This window comes from Acyrthosiphon pisum, chromosome A2, assembly GCF_005508785.2.
Source record: "Acyrthosiphon pisum isolate AL4f chromosome A2, pea_aphid_22Mar2018_4r6ur, whole genome shotgun sequence".
NCBI lineage: Eukaryota > Metazoa > Arthropoda > Insecta > Hemiptera > Aphididae > Acyrthosiphon > Acyrthosiphon pisum.
In genome coordinates, this window is record NC_042495.1 from 41,202,876 (window position 1) to 41,222,124 (window position 19,249).

The 19,249-nt window shown below is 28.1% G+C and overlaps 1 protein-coding gene across 1 annotated transcript in view; it reads right to left on the reverse strand.

The window, feature by feature from the left end:
• The window catches only part of LOC100573127, a 56,336-nt gene that overhangs the window by 16,011 nt on the left and 21,076 nt on the right, over positions 1 to 19,249 (reverse strand). The window contains exon 2 of the mRNA XM_003244233.4: positions 15,968 to 16,106. Within this exon, the coding sequence (XP_003244281.1) occupies positions 15,968 to 16,106 (139 nt within the window). The remainder of the gene's footprint in view (positions 1 to 15,967; positions 16,107 to 19,249) is intronic.

Here is a 19,249-nt window from a genome sequence, read left to right on the forward strand (position 1 = left end):
TCACTTATAATCGAAAAAATATCGTGCGTTTGGTTTTTTGTTTAATTTTGTTAAAATGTCTTTGTAGGTTTTGTAAACGGTGCATAAAAATCTTAAATATTATGGCTACTCTGACTGTGATGCCTGCTTACGAATATGATATAGAACATTGTGTATTTTAAAAGCATTTATTTATAAATTATAATACGTCATATTATTATTTAACAAAATAAAAAAGCATTTGCAATCAAATTGTATACAAACAGTATAATCGTATAATTATAAGATTCAAATGTTTAAAATACGTTTACCAATTCTAAATACAACTACGTAGTACGTCATACGAGTTTCAAAATGTAAAAGGTTCTAAAGCATAGATTCTCAACATTTTCTGGACCATGGACCCCTTTGAAGTATAAAGTATAATCACGGACCCCCCCCCCCCCAACCACACCAAAATAAAAAATATACAAATAAATAAATAAATAAATACCATTGCGTTCGGTAATTGATTTGAAAATAAAATATAACAATGGTCGGGACAGCAAAATGTGACGTCCGATACACAACGTGACAGCGACTGGTCAACTGAAATGATGGCTTTCCGTGTTCAATTAAAAATAATGCTCGTTGGATCGTATTGCCAATTGCCATGGGTTTGCCCAAATATTACGATTACGATAACTTTATATGACATATAAGATTATCGTATTCTAAGATTTATATTGTTGCTTTACCTTGTAGCTTAGTGGCAGAATGTGGGCAAGACATATATTTTGTTATCTTAAAAACGCTATCAGAACAAATTTATTTTTGGATTATCTAAAAAAACTCACTGCCATGCCACCCTGTGGACCCCTGAGTAACCATCTACGGACCCCCAAGGGGTCTATGGACCCCCGGTTAAGAACCTATGTTCTAAAGGTACAATTTGTAGTAGTTGTAAAAAATTAGAAACAATATTCAGAATGAAAAGATATATGGTAGAATTTGAATTCTACGAAAACCGTGAAGAAGCTTATTGATGATCGACCGAACATCAGGAATACATGAATACTTCATGTGGTACGAGAGGTGTAATTACTACCCCCCTCCCATCACAAGGCCACACGCCCACACAACACACTTCCCCACCAGTGACAACAATACAGATCGATGTCATACGCGCACCGTAAATTGATGACAATTATTATGATTGATGTTGTTTTTATAATATTGCTATTATGACGAAGGCTGTTTTCGATGAAAATTTTAGAAGTTTCCGATATTGTGTTTATTTATATCAGGAACAAAACAATGCTGAATTATAATCTGTAAGGTTTCAACTGACTATGATTATTTCCAAAATTTTATTTATGATATAATAACCCTACATATAATTTATATAGTTGGTTATATAATTTTCTACCTCTTCACCCCATTTTACCAGGTCCACTCACACAACATACTTTGACGACAACAATTATACGTCTTATAAACGGAAACATAACTATTACTCGTGTTGTTAATTACACGTTTCAGTAACCCGTGCATTTTGTGGTACGAATTATTTGATATGATGTGGTTTATTTTTATATAAAATACGTCTTATCTTCAATTAATGTATTGATTTAAACATTTAGATTACAGATTTTAAAATTAAAGCACATATCGTACGACTAAACTTATTGTATGAATTTATTCTATATAATATATGTGTAATAGTTTTGTAAATTATTACATTTTTGACAACAAATTAAAACGCGAATATTATTTGGTTTAGAATACCACTAATTTAACAATAATTAACTACATGTCACATTAGAAGAGAAATAATATATAGATGATTGTGTTAAAACGGATTAATCTAATATTTTTCATGAGTGGAAAACAACTGAAATAGTCGATGAGTACCTTACTATTACTTGTGGTAATTTATTCTAAACGCTGTAAAATCTGGTTCCATAACCTTGGTACTACAAGCGGCTTGTACTACTAATTATTTATACCAACAATTAATATATTTTGAACAGTATGGTTATGTTTCGGTAACAGCACATACGAACCACAGGTAAAACCAACGTTATGTATAATAATATTATGTAAGATACATATTGGATTTTATCAACATTGTTGTTGGACAATGCCTGGATCTCGGAATTTTATCGTACCTACTATATATATATTAAATATTATATAAAATATATTTTGATATAAAAACTTACAATAATGTCCAAATGATAAACATTATATTTTTACTACCTATATAAACCATATCATACAAATGCAGTTTACGACTTCAGTCCCAGACTTATTGCCCAATTTTGGTCGTTTGAAAAACTTATCTAGGTAGCGGTTTACATTTAAAATCTGGGTTTTATAGATATTTTTATTTGTTTACAAATTATATGATACTAATACACGGTATTGGTATAATGAAAATTATGGAAATAACGTTCGAACAGATCGTAAGATGTGTTTAAGAATCATAATAATATTAAAGTCGATATTACGTTTTCGTATATACTTTAATGGAATTATCTTCTATGACGAATGACGATGGTCATAGTACATAGATTATGCCACAACTGTTCATTTACAATTCCTTATTTTATTACACATTCTGTATTATGGCCGATTTCTTAGTGGTATCTTGCTTGAGTGTGGCTGTTTATTGCTGTATATACCATAAACGAGATACAAAATATTTCACATAGAATATTATATACAATGAGTTTTAATTTATTTACTGTGAAAAATGGTTTGGTTAAAAAGTATTTTATCCATTAACAATATTATTTCAGATAACAGTAATTCTTATCATAATTATTATTGTGGATACGTATTTTTTGCACGCTCTTCAATCACACTTTAGTTAGCTTTAATTAATCATAGTGTCTTGAATTATGTGCAGGTGGATGTTTTTTAATTTAAATTACATTTGTAAATAATAATTAACTGTTCATTTTTTTATTATTATTTTACGTACCTAAATTATTATGAGAAAATGTTGTTTATTTTATTATCTCTGCTGTATTATTAAATTGCGTATACATTAAATATATTTCAGAACTTAATGAAGGGTTGTGGTTATTTGAATAAAAAATATTATGCTATCCAATATTTTATCAATTATTTAAAACACGGATTTAATAATATAATATAATATTAATTATGATATTATATTAATAAATAGGTTAACACGTAGTAATTATATAAACTTTAAATAATTAGTTTTACATTAATTAGTTAACACATTTCACCTTATACTTTGTTCAACGTTTGTTTATTTAATCTTAATTTTTAATGTTTATAATATATTTTATAAAATATTTTAACCATTTACCATCACAATAATACAATAACCTTTTTTTTTGCACCTATATAACCGTTAATTGTATTGACACAAATATTCACATGCATAGAAATTACACTTAAAGTACAACCCTGAAAACATGCTGATTTTTTTTATTATTTACTGACTATAATATTACTTTTTAAGTTTTATATATTATATTTCTTAAATTTTTATTTATATTAATTTATCTTATATTTTTCTTCGCATGTTATATTAAACATATTTTGTAATGATTTTTACAACATTTTTTTTTGTTTTTATTTGTTATACGATTTAAAACTAAACTTTGTACTTACTAATTTTGTTAAAATTTATATAGAAGAATTTATATATACGTGTTTATAATTATATATAGATACGATGATACAAATAACCTATAATAATATTTCCTGAGGTTTTTAGTAACATAATATTATGCTAAATAATAATATTATTTAAAGTAATTCAATGTTCATTAAAATGTACGTATACATCATCGAGTTTAATCCTGTCAAAATATAATTTAAAATAATCAGCTTAGTTGAAGTAAAAAACTCATTTTAACACGGTTGGAACATAGGTAGGTGCAACATGTCAGTAGATTAAATCATAATAATATTATACTATATTTTAAGTCATACCGATCAGCTTGGTATGAATTATTGGCCCTAATTGGAGAAATTACTTAGCATTACGTATGGATAAAGGAAGGTAAATATCTGCTAATATTGTAATTTATTATTTATATAATAATTATAATATTGTGTTGGTGTTTTTCAATAATTAAATAGTGACGACACGGCGTTACGAATAGGCATTTTAGGTACATGGTTGTCGTGTGGTTCAGCCATCGGTATTTGTTGAGAACGATTTTATAAAATATTATAATTTATTATTAGCAACGTGTGATAAAAAATGTACATAATGAAAATTAAAATAAAAACTACAATTTAAAAGTATGTTTAGTTACTAACGACTGAATTAAATTTTAAGTAAATGAGAATGAAAATATAATATAATCAGCAATAGTTGTAACAACTGCTCATAATTTATACACGTGTCATAATACGTCGACAACTCCGTTGTATAACAAAAAAAAAATATTATCAAAATTATGTTCTGATTTTTTTTTATAATGTGGAGTTAAATTCTTAAATCAAATACAGAAACAATATCGATGACAAGAAAGAGATAGTTTTCCCGTTGCGTTGTATTTTTCATCGCCGCGCTTTTGTTTCACAACGTACAATTTAAGTCGGATTAAAACGGATAATTGTATCACTGGTTGTCAAGCTTGGTTGTTATTATTAATAATTGATATGTGTTTTGCTGGTACAGTGGCAGGTGAATCGGGTATTGTTACAACTTACAGTGATAATAATATATTATTATTATGGACAATACTATACACCAAATTCGTGTAATAACATCTGTGATGAGGTATTTATTTTTGTCGAACCAGAAAAATGTTACCAGACAGATATCGTGGGTGCCCCATTTCCTTCGTCCATCTACCGCGGTGATTTATTATACTTAAAAATAAAATCGTCATTGAAATAATATATTGTTTCGTGAATTAATGTCGAGTTAAATAAAATAAATGTTGTCCCTATGTCAATTATGTCTGTAGTTCATCTATAATATAATTGTTTAAACAGATAACATACAACATTAGACCCCCCTCCCCCCTTGAAAAATTCCTGGGTACGCCCCTGAACCACATAGGTAATGAGTTGGGTTATACTTAATGAGTCAAAAGGTATTTTATATTGTCTGAAATAACTGGGTAACGAGGGCGTATTATAACTATTGTATAATAATTTGCGTGTGTCCAACACGGTACAGTCCATGATAATATTATACCAATATTGACTTAGGATAATACGTAGGTATAAGATATTTGTGTTATGTATATTAAAAACTACTTTGTTCAGGCAAACATGACACTGAGCATCATAACATAAAGGATAGTAATATAAAAGTTTTTATGAAAATTTCTAATGATAGTAATTTGGGATAAGTATTTCACTAAATATAAAATACTTGGGAAGCCGCTCTGCTGCATATAGTAAGTGCCAAAGATACCTTGCATTATGTACGTCAATGTAATTTATGTGTTCAGCTTAAATTAAATGAAATTAATACGATATCAATATGTATTAGTAATTTACTTTTATATTAGTAACGTGACGGTAGGTTGAACTAATTTTTACCGAAAACAAAATCACATATATTTTATACCTATTAATTATTATAATAATATTTCACATAATATTGCTAGGTAACTGTTGTTTAACTTGTAAATACCGATTTACCGCGTATTAGAACTGTGTGAATAGGTTCATGTTATAAGTAACTTAAAATTAATCTAAATATTTTTTTTTTAAAATAGTATGATGGTCTATGAATAATAAATAATAATAATATGCAAGTAATGAAAAGTTTCAAGAATCCACAAATAATATCCATTCAAATACAAAAAATATCTAAAATCGTTATTATTTGTAAAATATCAAATTTTGTCAAAATTTCAGCTTGAAAAGACTATAGATATTTGTAAACAAATTTGAGATTTCTTAAACTTGATATTTTTAGGTTTTTGTAAGAACAACTTACGAGAAATCGTGTATTCAATTTACAAGCCTCAGGTGTTAAAAATTATAAATTAATTATACGCATTTTTAACCACAAAATAATTTGAAAATGTTTGAAATGTAAAAAATTGAATGCTTATAACAAAAAAAAAAAAAAACAGTATTTTTTATTTTTTTTTTTTATGGGGTAAAATAATTTATGAGAAACATTATATTAAAATGTAAAGATTTTTTAATCAAAAAAAAAAAAAATTGGTATCATATTATATAATTCGAAAAAAAACTAAAAATGTTTGTGAAAAATTAATTAATTTTTGAAATTTTTGAACAAAAAAAACAAAATTTGCTAATTTAATAAGAAATTAATTTTGTTAAAGTTTCCTAATACATAAAACAAAATAAGATAAAATAGGCAACAAATTTACTATTAATAAAATGTTGATAAGTAATTTTATTGTTTTATAATATATATAATGATAATATCCAACACAAAGTGTTGAAAAATACTATGTAGGCGAAGTTAAAATATTTGAGTGGGTGTTCGTATCACACAGATCGTTATACGTATCTATTTTGCAATCGTGGAGATGGCCTTAAAGTACTTGGAACTTTTTACTTTTGAGCCCCCAAGTACCAATTAGATCCAATTTTCTAACAGAAACCACCATTAGAGTTGAAAACTGAAGTAGTTCTACTGCTTCAAAAGGCCATGACAGACATAATAAAATATCTAAAAAAATAAACTCGCATCATGCAGAGCCATACATTTATAGATAACTCTTCGCTCAGATCATTGAATAGTTAATAAGTTATAATTATATTTGAAATTTAGATGGGCAAATTAAAGGACCCTCATTTAGCGGGATACCCTCGTATTTATATATATTAAATTATGAACGTATTTATATTTCATGTACGACTACCCTTCAAACATAGTACGAGTCTTATTTTCTACGTGCGTGATGTTGACACAGGCCACACACCGGATTCATCCGATCAAATCAATAGGCTTCTATTATACATGACGTGATAGTAACGTTTTGAACTAGAAGAACCACAACCGAACCAAAAACTGGAGCCTGTTACGGGACTCCCAACGTATTTCGGTAATTTCTGTGCAGATTTTGACTCGGTTGTTTGTATACGTCATGCAAACTTTTTTTCGCAACGATAAATATACGAGAATAAAATGAAGCCATATAATATATTGTTGAATATATGTGCGTACTTGTGTGTGTGTGTGTATGTGTGTAATACCAAAGAGTAACTGCGAGAGTAATTTTCCCGGGGATAATGGATTTGGAAAATCGTGACGACAATAGCCAGCTCTGCTGTCGAAACCGTAGAAACGGATATAACACTCCACTACCCTCCCATCATTCGTCACTACCATATACACCATATTATCAGCTACCCGCTGTTACGTCCGGCTGTGTTATGTTCAAATTCCTTTTACGCACACACAGTGAGTGTATCGCTGTATCATATTATTATAACAGTACACCAGTATAATAATATATAGAAGACCGCATTCTGCATGATTGTTAAAAAAATAATCATTATTCAAAATAATCAATGGTAATCGGTATTATTAGCAAGTTAGTCGGTGTGATTATGGGAATTTTAAGCTACAATGAAATAACTAAAAGTTATTATATTTAAAAAAATATACTTATGTGTATTATGTATCCCAATTCCACAGAGTAATTTATTGCGCAATAGTAAGTATATTAATTTTATTCGGTATATTAGAATTTTGTAGCATTAATTAATGGTTCTATTTTAAAATTTATTCCACTTTTCTACCAAAATATCGATGTATCGTTCATAGTATTGGATTTTTAAAATATTAATTTAATAAATACTATTATAAAACCGAATCAGTAATGATCAACATGTTCAGAAAAGTTTTCTGCTCCGGAATGAAAAAAAAATCAAAACTTTTGGTTGAAGTTTAAAAATAATTTGTGAAAAATACAAAACACGTAGGTACTTAAACAGAAAAATATTTTATTTAAATATTTTATTCAATCACAAAAAAATCTACTGGGATCTGTTAGTGTGACTTAAAACGAAATTCAGCTGTAATATTTCCGTGTCTTATACCAAAAACGAAATCCCCTGTGTAGATAATTTTATTATCGCCTACCAAACATGGCGTGCGATTATATTATATTATTATAAAGTGTTGCGTGAAATTTATCCCTCGTAATAGGATCTCCCCCGAACAAGACTCGCACAAGACTTACTTGATTCAATAATAATATAATATTTCAGTATGCCTAAATTCCTATAGTAAATTATATTCTACGTATAAGTTTTAAACTAGACCAATAATCTCTGTTGCTCAGCGAGTTCTTGCTCTAATGAAGTACATGGGATTTTAAGATTTCCCAAACTTTTGCACTCGGAGATTTTAATTACGTCTATATAAAATTAAATAGTATGTATATCTTATGTATACAGGTACGTAATATTATTATAATGTGTCTTTGATTTTTTTTTTAAATGTCAGATTTATTAATATAACTTTTCAAGGATCAAAGATTAATTAAAATGAACAAGCATTTTATAACAATTACAATATATTAATATCATTTTTTTTTAAGATGCTTAACATTTAATTCAGTAGCATATGTTTGTGGCGTAAGATAATAAAGTTTAGAATCAAACTTCGGACATATGATTTTAATGTAGACTTTATCATTATTATTCGTAAATATAGATTTGTTATTTGTAGCTATTTAAGAGTTAAAATAGGAAGTTTCAACATTTCAAATTATTCATCATGTAAGTCTAATTGAAGAAGGTACTTTTTTGAGCTACTAACAGAATAAAATGTAACCAATTATTTTTTGAATTGATAAGAGTATGTAATATACATAACCTATGTAACGATGGATTGACTTCGGTTATTGTCATAATATTAATTTAAAATAAATCAAAAAGTTAGATTGGTTTAGCTGTAAATTAAATGTGTACTCAATTTTAAATTGATTTATTTAAGTTTATTATATTATTTACGAAATGGGTTGCAATGCACTGTTGTTCACTGTAAATACGAAAGGTAGTAATATTAATAATAATAATAATATACAAAATAATATATTATTAGTATGGAGTATGGACGTAAATATAATACAATAAACACCGGGGAAATGCACAGGCATAATATACGAATTCCAACGCTTGACATAGCTATGTATATATTTTCAAATAGTTTACCGATATGGCGAACAAGGGAAATTGAAAATACCATACCACGACCGTGGTGTGTGCGTATAAAATGATTATCTTATTACTCTGCGCCAGACAGTTATTATATAGCCCCACGCATAGTTCGACTTTCCGCGATTGGTTACATATTATTATTGGTGGTATATCGATAGTTTTACGCATTTACATTATCTTTTTCCACCATTTTCATGAAAACTATCGAGAAATTCGATAAACATTCCATGTAATACATACAACAATGTAAAATATTAATCCGGGTCTGATTCCAATCTATAGAGAGTTATTGTTTTTTGATATCCCACAATTTTTTTTCTGAATAAAACAACACTAAAACTAGCAACTACGCCGTACTTGATTGGGGGATATCTGCATCCTCCCCCTCTTCCTCAACATTTCATATATATTTTATAAATGTTTAAAATAATTATTTAACACTATGTATATAATATTATGTACTACTCGTCAAATTAATTCAAAATTATGTGAAATCGGCATATTATCGTGTTGTACAGCTAAAATTGTACATAAAACTCGACATCGCATCTATAATAAATATGACGACGAACTGCGTAATATCCGATATTAGTTTCGTGGGGTTATAAACTTATAAACAATTGCTCGCCGACAGCTAAAGTATTTGCGATTACAATATTGTTACAGCATATTATAGCCCGCGGTGGTACAATACAAATATATATATATATATATATATATATACGAATTATTACAGCAACCATAATAATATATATAATCAAATACAGAAAAGACGCATCGAATTCCAATGCCCAAGGCACCCGTTCTACTGTATACAATATTAGTATATGTACCGGACAGCTATAATTGCACGTAGTTGTTATTATATAATACCGTCTCTCGGGGCTCCGTTTCACGGTTTCCTACACTGATGGAAAATGTTTTAAATAGATAGAATTTGTCTACCAATATCCTACCGTATGTTTCGTAAGAATAAGACTTTTGTAAATTAAACTCATAAACAGCAACAAATTTAAATTGCTGTTTTCATTTTTTTTTCAATTTAATTTTTCAAATAAATACCAGAACCCGTGAATATTACACACTTACATAAATAACATATTAACTGCTATACATGGATGATTTTATTCCAATCTCTTGGGAAACTGTATATGATATTATCAGCGCCAACATCACAGAATGGGGCTCCAAAACGACACTCTAAGTATATACAATTCAAAAGCTGTGTTGAAAATTTGAAAGAATCTATTTTAGCTTTTTTTTTATCACCCCAAAAAATATCTTATAAAATACCTCATGCTTGTAAAATATTTGATAGTGCCCTCACTCAAAATCTAAATCCATATTAACCACCGACATCCACCACTTCAACAAAAATAATATGAAACCAGGAGAGCAATAGTAGTCTTACATGTATCTAAAATAGAAAAAAATCAATATATCATAATATGAGCTTTGTGCCTTGATCTTGCTTATAATGTGATCAATCAATTTTTTAATGTTATTATTAAAATCAAATTATTATGTTAAAACAATTTTCTAAGATTGAACCAGTCCTTTAATTGATATACATAAAGTTTATTCGAATATATTTTAATAGGTCTTATGAAGTAACTGTATAAAACAAATCAAGAAGTTACACCTAAGCACAAATTAATTTAACTTCTTGTATCTAATTATTTTGTATTATATTATTATCTGTTAAATATTATGTATGTAATAGTGTATTATTATTATTAATTATTAATGCTGTATAAATGTCAAGGGCCTGTCCCGTTTACTATTATAATAAATAAATAAATAAATAAATCTGTGAATAAAATATTTTTTCAACATTTTTCGTTTAAGAGCTTCGACAATAAACAACTCACAGTTGCTTATACTATATTATTACACCAAATTCTTACGGTTGATTTTTAGAGAACCAACTGATTTAAATTTAGAGATCAGGTCTTGACCCAATATTCTAATTTTCATTGAGTTGACTCAAACCAATCAGAAAGTCTTGATTTGTATACATAATATATATATGCAATGATTAATACGGCATAATATTATTATACGTCCGGAGGGTTATCAACATATTTTGAGCGTCGAAGGGCCAAAAATTACCATTTAGTTGTTGTTGTTGCAGTGGATCCTAGCCTGCAGTGATACAACTTATACATAGTATGAAATTGTATTATTACAATAATATATATTTTAACTACAACTAAACCTGAGTGTGAGAAGAGCTATTTCGGTTGCAATACCCCAGGCGGCTATATAATGTTAATTGTATTTTGTTTTGCACTGGACATCTACACACCTATAAAGGCAATGCATTACATGTAATATTAATTTTAAGGTAAATACTAATTTTCTATAAAAGTATTAAAGTTTGAAATAAATATTTTTGTTACATACATTTTAAATTCATTATAAAACCATATTATTTTCACTGCCACTGCCAATTAAAAATGTGTAGGTACTTTATGTTTCAAAAGTGTAAATCTTAAAAATGGTTTCCAGTTTATATACTCTGGTTTAATTATAATTTCTTTCTACTTAATCACACTGTATTTAACTGGAACGATCAACGCAACAATTTAAAGTGGACGGTGGAAAATTACAAGGGAATCATACAACAATATACGTTGGTGTGAAATTAATTGTGTCTCACAAAAATAAATACCTATCGTATACAAAACTTAAGATTTTTCTATAAGCTATTTTTTAAATTGTATTATGACACAATTTCCTGAGATAAAAATAATAAGTTAAATTCCGTAAAAATAGAGTCTGGATGTACTGCAATAAATAGGAGCCAAGCCACTTCATATTCAAAAATAATTGTATAAAAAAAGAAAATTGTTTGTAATAAGTTATAATAAGTACCTCCAACAAATTATTCAAATTATTTAGTTTTATACAACAAAAATATTTTTATTTTTACATTTTTCTTTTGTTGAATTTTTGTAATCAAATAAATTAGGTTTTACTTAAATTCTATTATTCATTTTATACATCTTTATAAATTGTTCATTGAAAATTCCAAAAAGTTACTTTAGCCGATGATATTATATAATGTAGGTTACATATTATTATATTTAGCTTTCCTCGGCAGTCAGGTCTTAAACAGTGCTTTTTGGATGCATGTGGACTATTTTGTTACGATTTAGAAGTGTTAACCCCCTCCCCCCCCCCCGACCCACCGATCGTTCACCATCGAGTAAAATAATAAGAATCAGTAAACATTATTTCGACCTACCGGGATATTGCCTCTCAGCGCATCGGGTAGGCGGTTAGCATGTGAGGGAGTGAGAGAGAGTGTGGAAGTGGTGCAAAGAAAGAAAAGAATGGAAAAAACTCTCTACGAGCTTAATCCGACACCCCCGCAGAGGCATCGCCGCCGGACATGCGTATATTATATACATATATTATAATATGTGAGTGGGATTTTCTGCGTATAGTTTTCAAAAGTATTTCGTTTTATACTCTCTTTCGAGTTTTCCTATTGAAAAATGTACGTGCAAAACATGACGCGTACATGTTGATGTTTTACTGTATGTATATATCTATATAGGGGAAAAGAAAACGGAAATATATTCAAATACGAAAACCAATATTACCCGTACGCATGTAATATATTGTAGATATGACGTATTTACAAGAGTAATATGAGGAGCTATGGGTTGAGGGGATAACGTCCGAAAAGACTGGAAACCGATGTGCATTTTCGCGTGCAAGCCAATACATATATTATAGCATAAGTTTACATAGCATAACTAACCTAACCAAACTGTGACTGGACGTGGTCAAATCGTTTTTCATCTCTCCGTAATAAATTGTCTTTAAATAATAATTCATCTCTCCATATTATTATTTTTTAATTATTTTTTTGTTTTATCATACGTTTTATTTCCCATCCATTAAGATCAATCTAGATTTTAGAATCTAGATTGTAAATTTTATCAATATGACCTACTGTGGCGTTCAGTGTTGATACCGTCAATAAGAAACGTCATCCAGACAATATAATTTTAATTTATATAGTTACGTTGCTGTAATGGGCTACAAAATTAATATAATTCTAAAACTTTATTAAAAACATGTTTTTTTATGCAACATTTAAAAGGTTTATTTGTATTGTGTTTTTTTTTTTAAGGTTATGGAAGTTTTTAATTTGTAAATATAAAATAATAAAAAAATGTATACATTTTTTTATCATAATGCAGAATACAATAGAAAAAAATGGTACAAGAGACGCCCAGAATAATGTAATTTTCTTAAATGTTTATAATCCTTACAAAACGCGCATGAACACTAAAATCACTTATTATAATTTATGATCTACATTAATTTAGTTTTCAATGTGCAATATTCGCTGTACAGTACATTATGTGTATGAGATAGAAACAGTAAAGATTCGGGCAAGGTTCAACTCTCACCAATAAGTAAAGTCCATTAGGAAATACAATTATGATACGCCTATTTGAATTTTATTAATTTTCAAGTCTTACATATTTAGTATATGCACCAGAATTGGTACAACAATTAGTATACTAATGGATATGTACCAGTAAGCAGTATAATATTCACCAAAATTAGTTTCGAACTATAATCTCAATACTATGTGTACCAGGTACACTGAAGGTACCTATATCCGCTCATTATTGGTTTAGAACATTATTATTCAGTATAATTGCATATTATTAGGTACTTAACAAAGAATTTATCAATACAAGTCCACCGACTCTTAACATTACTATTTGTAAAAAGAAACAACTTCCTAAAGTGTATAGATTTAATTCAATTTATTCAATTTTAAATAAATATTGTCGAACATTGTATTGCATGCGGTAAGCAATATCATGGTGTTCAGAGATTTGATTAATTAATACTGTTGTTTTACGAGTTAAATGACTTGACGTTTAAGCATTACATCGAATTTGTTTTGGTAGTTTACATTAGTAATGTTTAATGATGTTCCAACTTGGTAAGTTATTATTATTATCGTTTTGAGTAACACTCCCTCGGAAACTTTCAAATTACTACCAAAACCGATTACCCGTGTACGAGCATTATGTAAACACGAACTAATTATTTAATTAATTAATTTCATCACCTTTAAAATATTTAACTGAATATTATGTATTTTATATTGTACCGTAGAATATAATATTATGTAATATAATTAATATATTGTTAATTATTTAGTAAATAAAATGATTTATTTTAAGATAATATTATATTATTGGGCATTGGTTAACACACTATAACCCAATGTTATCATGTTTAAGTATACAGTATAAGTTTATTAATATAGTATAATCAAGGTGGATAATGGATATATATAATATATATCCACCTTGAGTATAATATTATGTCTGCTGATAATAATAATCGTAAGTTTTAATTTTATAATAATAGCTGGTATAGAACTCCTTATCAATTCTTAGTATAATACAAAATGTTGATTTATCTACCAAGTATTCAAATGATGCAGATTTTAATCTTTTAGCTAGACACATCACTGAAATGGAATTTTTTCCGATTGACATGGTACGATATTAGTCATTAGATAATTAAAATTGATATTTTAATTATGATATTTTTATAGTTATTTTTACTTAAGGCTCAAGAAGCATGGGCTCTTTTAAAACTTTTGTTCAATAATAATAATGAAGAAAAAAAGTTTAATAACATACTTTAAAGAAACGTACGTACTAGAAAAAATCGGTATGAGGACAAGGGGTAGACCTAACAATTTGCCTTCTCGAAATCCTCCATTATTTTCACCAGATATTTGGTCAGTTTCCAATCATGTTCGGTTAGAATTTCCGAGAACAACTTACTAATATAGCTGGATCATGGCATAGAGAGTTAAATCGACTTACATCTCCTCATCCAGGTAAAAATCATATTACAAATGTCATTAATATATATTATATTTATAATTTCATATATTTTATTCAGGGCTTCACAAATTTATTACAATCGTGAAAAAAATTCAAGTTGAAACAGAATTACAAATTGAAACGATAATATCTGGTCATCAAATAAAGAAAAAGCAATATGGTTTGGAACGAAATCCCAGATTGCAATTAATTCAACAATGAATAAACGACAATCCTAATTATTGTAAATTGGAGTTTTTAAAAACGATTGTATAATTTAAGTTTTTAATTACCTAATAATATAAAAAAAACATTATTTGTAAAAATATTTTTTATATATTATTTTTATTATTTTTTTTAAATATAAGTTCGCTTTTTAATTTAAATAAATAATTGCTGTACTTATAACTTTTCAATGACATATCTATTCGAACAGTCAATCATTTTTCAATTACATTACGATTCTAAAAGATAACTTTTCTAACACTCGTCATTCGAAAACATGACGTTCGAAGACATGACCCGCTCCCAAAATGAAATGGGTAGTTAGAATAGTTCAGCGTAAATAATTATTTAGACTGGGTACAGTTAGTTTTATATTCTAACCGACTTTGAATAGCACTTTGCTTGTCGCTATAGTAACGAATAAAAAGTAAAAATTACCTAATTTCCACTAGATATATATACAATCAATGGTTAAGTCTTATTGAAACAATATATTTATGATTTATAACTTGTCTCCGTAGTGGAAAATTTCTAGTAGCGTGCTACGTTTGTCATTTAAAATACATCTTCCACCAACCAAATCAGTAGCTTCACTTACTAATTTCTTATGAATACGTATTATATACAAATATATTGCCTTTTGAATTCAAATGATAATACAATATTAATTAAATTGAATTATTTCATAAATGGATGTTTTTTTTTTTATGGTTCCATATTATGTGGTTTATATTAAAAATTACCAGCATGATAAAGTCTAACGACCTCGACGACAGTTTGAAATTTGTACAGCGAATGGCGAATGTCTTCATCGGGAATGTCTTCGGGTATCTCATAAACCAAAACTGAAAATGTCTTCTGTGGTCTGCATGGTATAGGAATCTAAAACACAACGGTACAAACATTTAATTTACGAGTAGTGATAAAGTAATAATGTAATTAGTAATTAGTTATTATATATTGTTATTATTTATTTGATTTGTATAAAGAAACTACACATTTCAAATCTATACCTACCCTAATTAATTTTTATAATTTCCCCTCCCCCATCTCAAATTATATTTTACTTTTGGACTTCATCTACATAAATAGTTCCTTATATTTTTTGTTTATATTCAATTATTAATGTCAAAAATGAGAAAAAAATATCTTTTATATCTAATTATAAATTATAAACATTCCAGTCGTTGTCAGCATGACAAACACTTTGATATAAGATTGTTTTTATGCTGCTTTGTTGGTCTTACATTTGGACGGACTACTCACTAGGTATTGGAAAAGATTTTTTATCGAAATTCAGGAGAAAGTAAACATTTATAAATAATAATAATAACCATCTTCTGGATATGAGTATATACCTACGTGCGTGAGTTATGGCCACGGCCCTACAGGTTGCAGCTTCCTAATGGATATCCAATTTCGTGGTTTAGCGTAGTAATAAGTGTCGTAATACATTATAATAAACTCGTTACTTTAAAAAAAATAAAAAATACATAATAATATATTATAATAGTAGGTATATTATATTATGTAAAAAGAAAAAATAAGCATATATGCTGCCGTCGAGTTCGTAACGTAACCGATGTTGTAGTTGATGGGGTGCTGTGCTCCAGTGTAACGAACGACGGTAATTTTAAAACGAGGAAAGCCTCTCTGGGCGTCGTTGTTGCATGGTGGTTGTTTAGGTGTGTTTGGGTGTAAAAAAAAAAAACCAAGAAAATAAACACAAAACGTTTACAGGCAAAGAGTGACAAAACGGAGGAGCGGTTGTGGCTCGAGAGTCGAGGAGGATATCACATGCCACCCGGCTATTAATCATTTTGCCCGAATAATCCCACGACATATTTATTTCTATATATATATCCATGACCGCCGTGTCGTGCCGGCGGCTGCGTATTTAGTTATAGCAATTTGTCATTTTCAAACGTTCCGTTTTTGCGTCACGTGCCCCCTCTACTCACTCTCACAAAAAATAAAATCCCTCACCCATACCTCCACACACTTATTTCTGCAGAGCACCAACCGGCTTTATTTAATAATTTATCGGATCCGTGTGACGTTAATGAAACCACACCGACTGTAGACGCGTTGGGACATAATATAATTATTATAATATCAATTCACGAACAAACATTATAATATGTGCCCATTAATATAATATAATACTTATATTAAAAGTACACCGCACCACGAGTTCTATAAAGTGTTCTAGCATAGGGTTTTTTTTTTCACAAAATATAGAACACTAAAAACATTATGATAATAAGTAATGATATCAAACACAGTCACGACATGCAAATAATATACCTCCGAAACGATAGCAGAGTCTTTTCGAGAGAAATGGTTACTACATAGAAACTTTACAGTACGAAGCGATTACAGGTATATGCGATTAACCAATGTAATTTGATGAATAATCGTTAAAAAGAAAACGATACTAACAGTGGTATTGAAATAATAAATAATGTCTAATTCTATTATAATATTGAAAAAACTATTTTGTTATCTACATAATAGGAAAAACCAGAAAAACATCCATTGAGATTGTAATCTAGGTTTTTTTTATTTATTTTAACAATAAATCGTAAAAGTTTAGAATTGTATCGTTCTAATTTATTTATTTTCCATTAAATATAGGTATGACATATTTTTTTTTCGTGATTTTGGTTTAATACGAGACGCAGATAGTTATAAGTTTTAATAATACGTGTTTAATATTGTTATTTAAAAAATATATAACATCATGCATGCACCACATTATGTATAATATTATTTTATATTTAAATGTGGGTTTTACGTCTACAAGTTCCGTTCAAAAGTACCCATTTCAAAAAAAATAAAACATTTTTCAACAGAATTATAATGATTTACGAAACTTATATATTACTCAAGACACGCATTCACTACTTATATTAAGTATTTTATTATATAATTTCAAAAAATATAAAATAAATAATATCGTGTCTTGTTACTTAACTTCTATTTGGATACGTACAGTAAATACAAATATAATGTCTATTATATTACGCGGTTACGTGGCGTAAAATGACTACAATGGAAAATGAAAAAAAAAGTATTGCAAACATATTTTCTACATCCATAAAGTATAAAGTGAAATATTTACTTTAAAGAAAATCAATAACCATACGCTCAAAGTTTATTGAAAATGTAAGAAAAGAGAAAGTTACAAAAGCCTATGTATAATATAAAGAACGACCCTAATCCCAGAAAATCAGAAAAAATAAATTATAATACATAATATAATATTGTGTCCCATTGATATATTCTTAAAAGTTTTGAAGATTTTTTTATGAAAACGACGTCATACCCGTATGTGTTGTCTCAGTATTATTAAAGTATAGCATAGTACATTTTAAGTTAAAAATAATACATTTTACATAGTTGCTTTTAATATTATAGTAAATAAATTGACCGATTATCAAGGATAAAAAATATATTACCATTTTAGGGTTTTACCTTTATGATATTTCAATAATTTTAAAGCAAGTTATGGGCGTTTTATAACTGTAATTTGTTTGTACATTTTATTATGCTCAATTTCCATGCATAGTTAAAATATAACAACAATTATACGTGAGGATTTAGATAGTAATTGTAACTTTTAAATTTGATAAAAGTTTGATTTACTAATTTACTATCAAATTTAAAACAGCAGAGTAAAATGAGTTCTTCTAAACGTAAAATAGGCTAAATTATGAATAAGTTAGCCAGAGATAAAACATGTGGGCGATGTCCTTTTAAGATACAATTTTAATACCGTAAAATGTTGTATGATGGTGTGAGTGGAAACGAGGGAGAAGAGACCATGAAAACAGAAAAAAAGTCTAGAGTTTTAAACTTTTAGAATTGATCGGAGATGCACGCGTTCTATTGTCATTTCGAACCGTCAAACAAAAATAAAAATACACAGACAAAAAACGAAGAAAAAAACGATATTTTACTCGTCCACAATGAAAAGCAAAAATTTTAGCCGACGAAAAAAAACAACCAACTAAAGGATAATC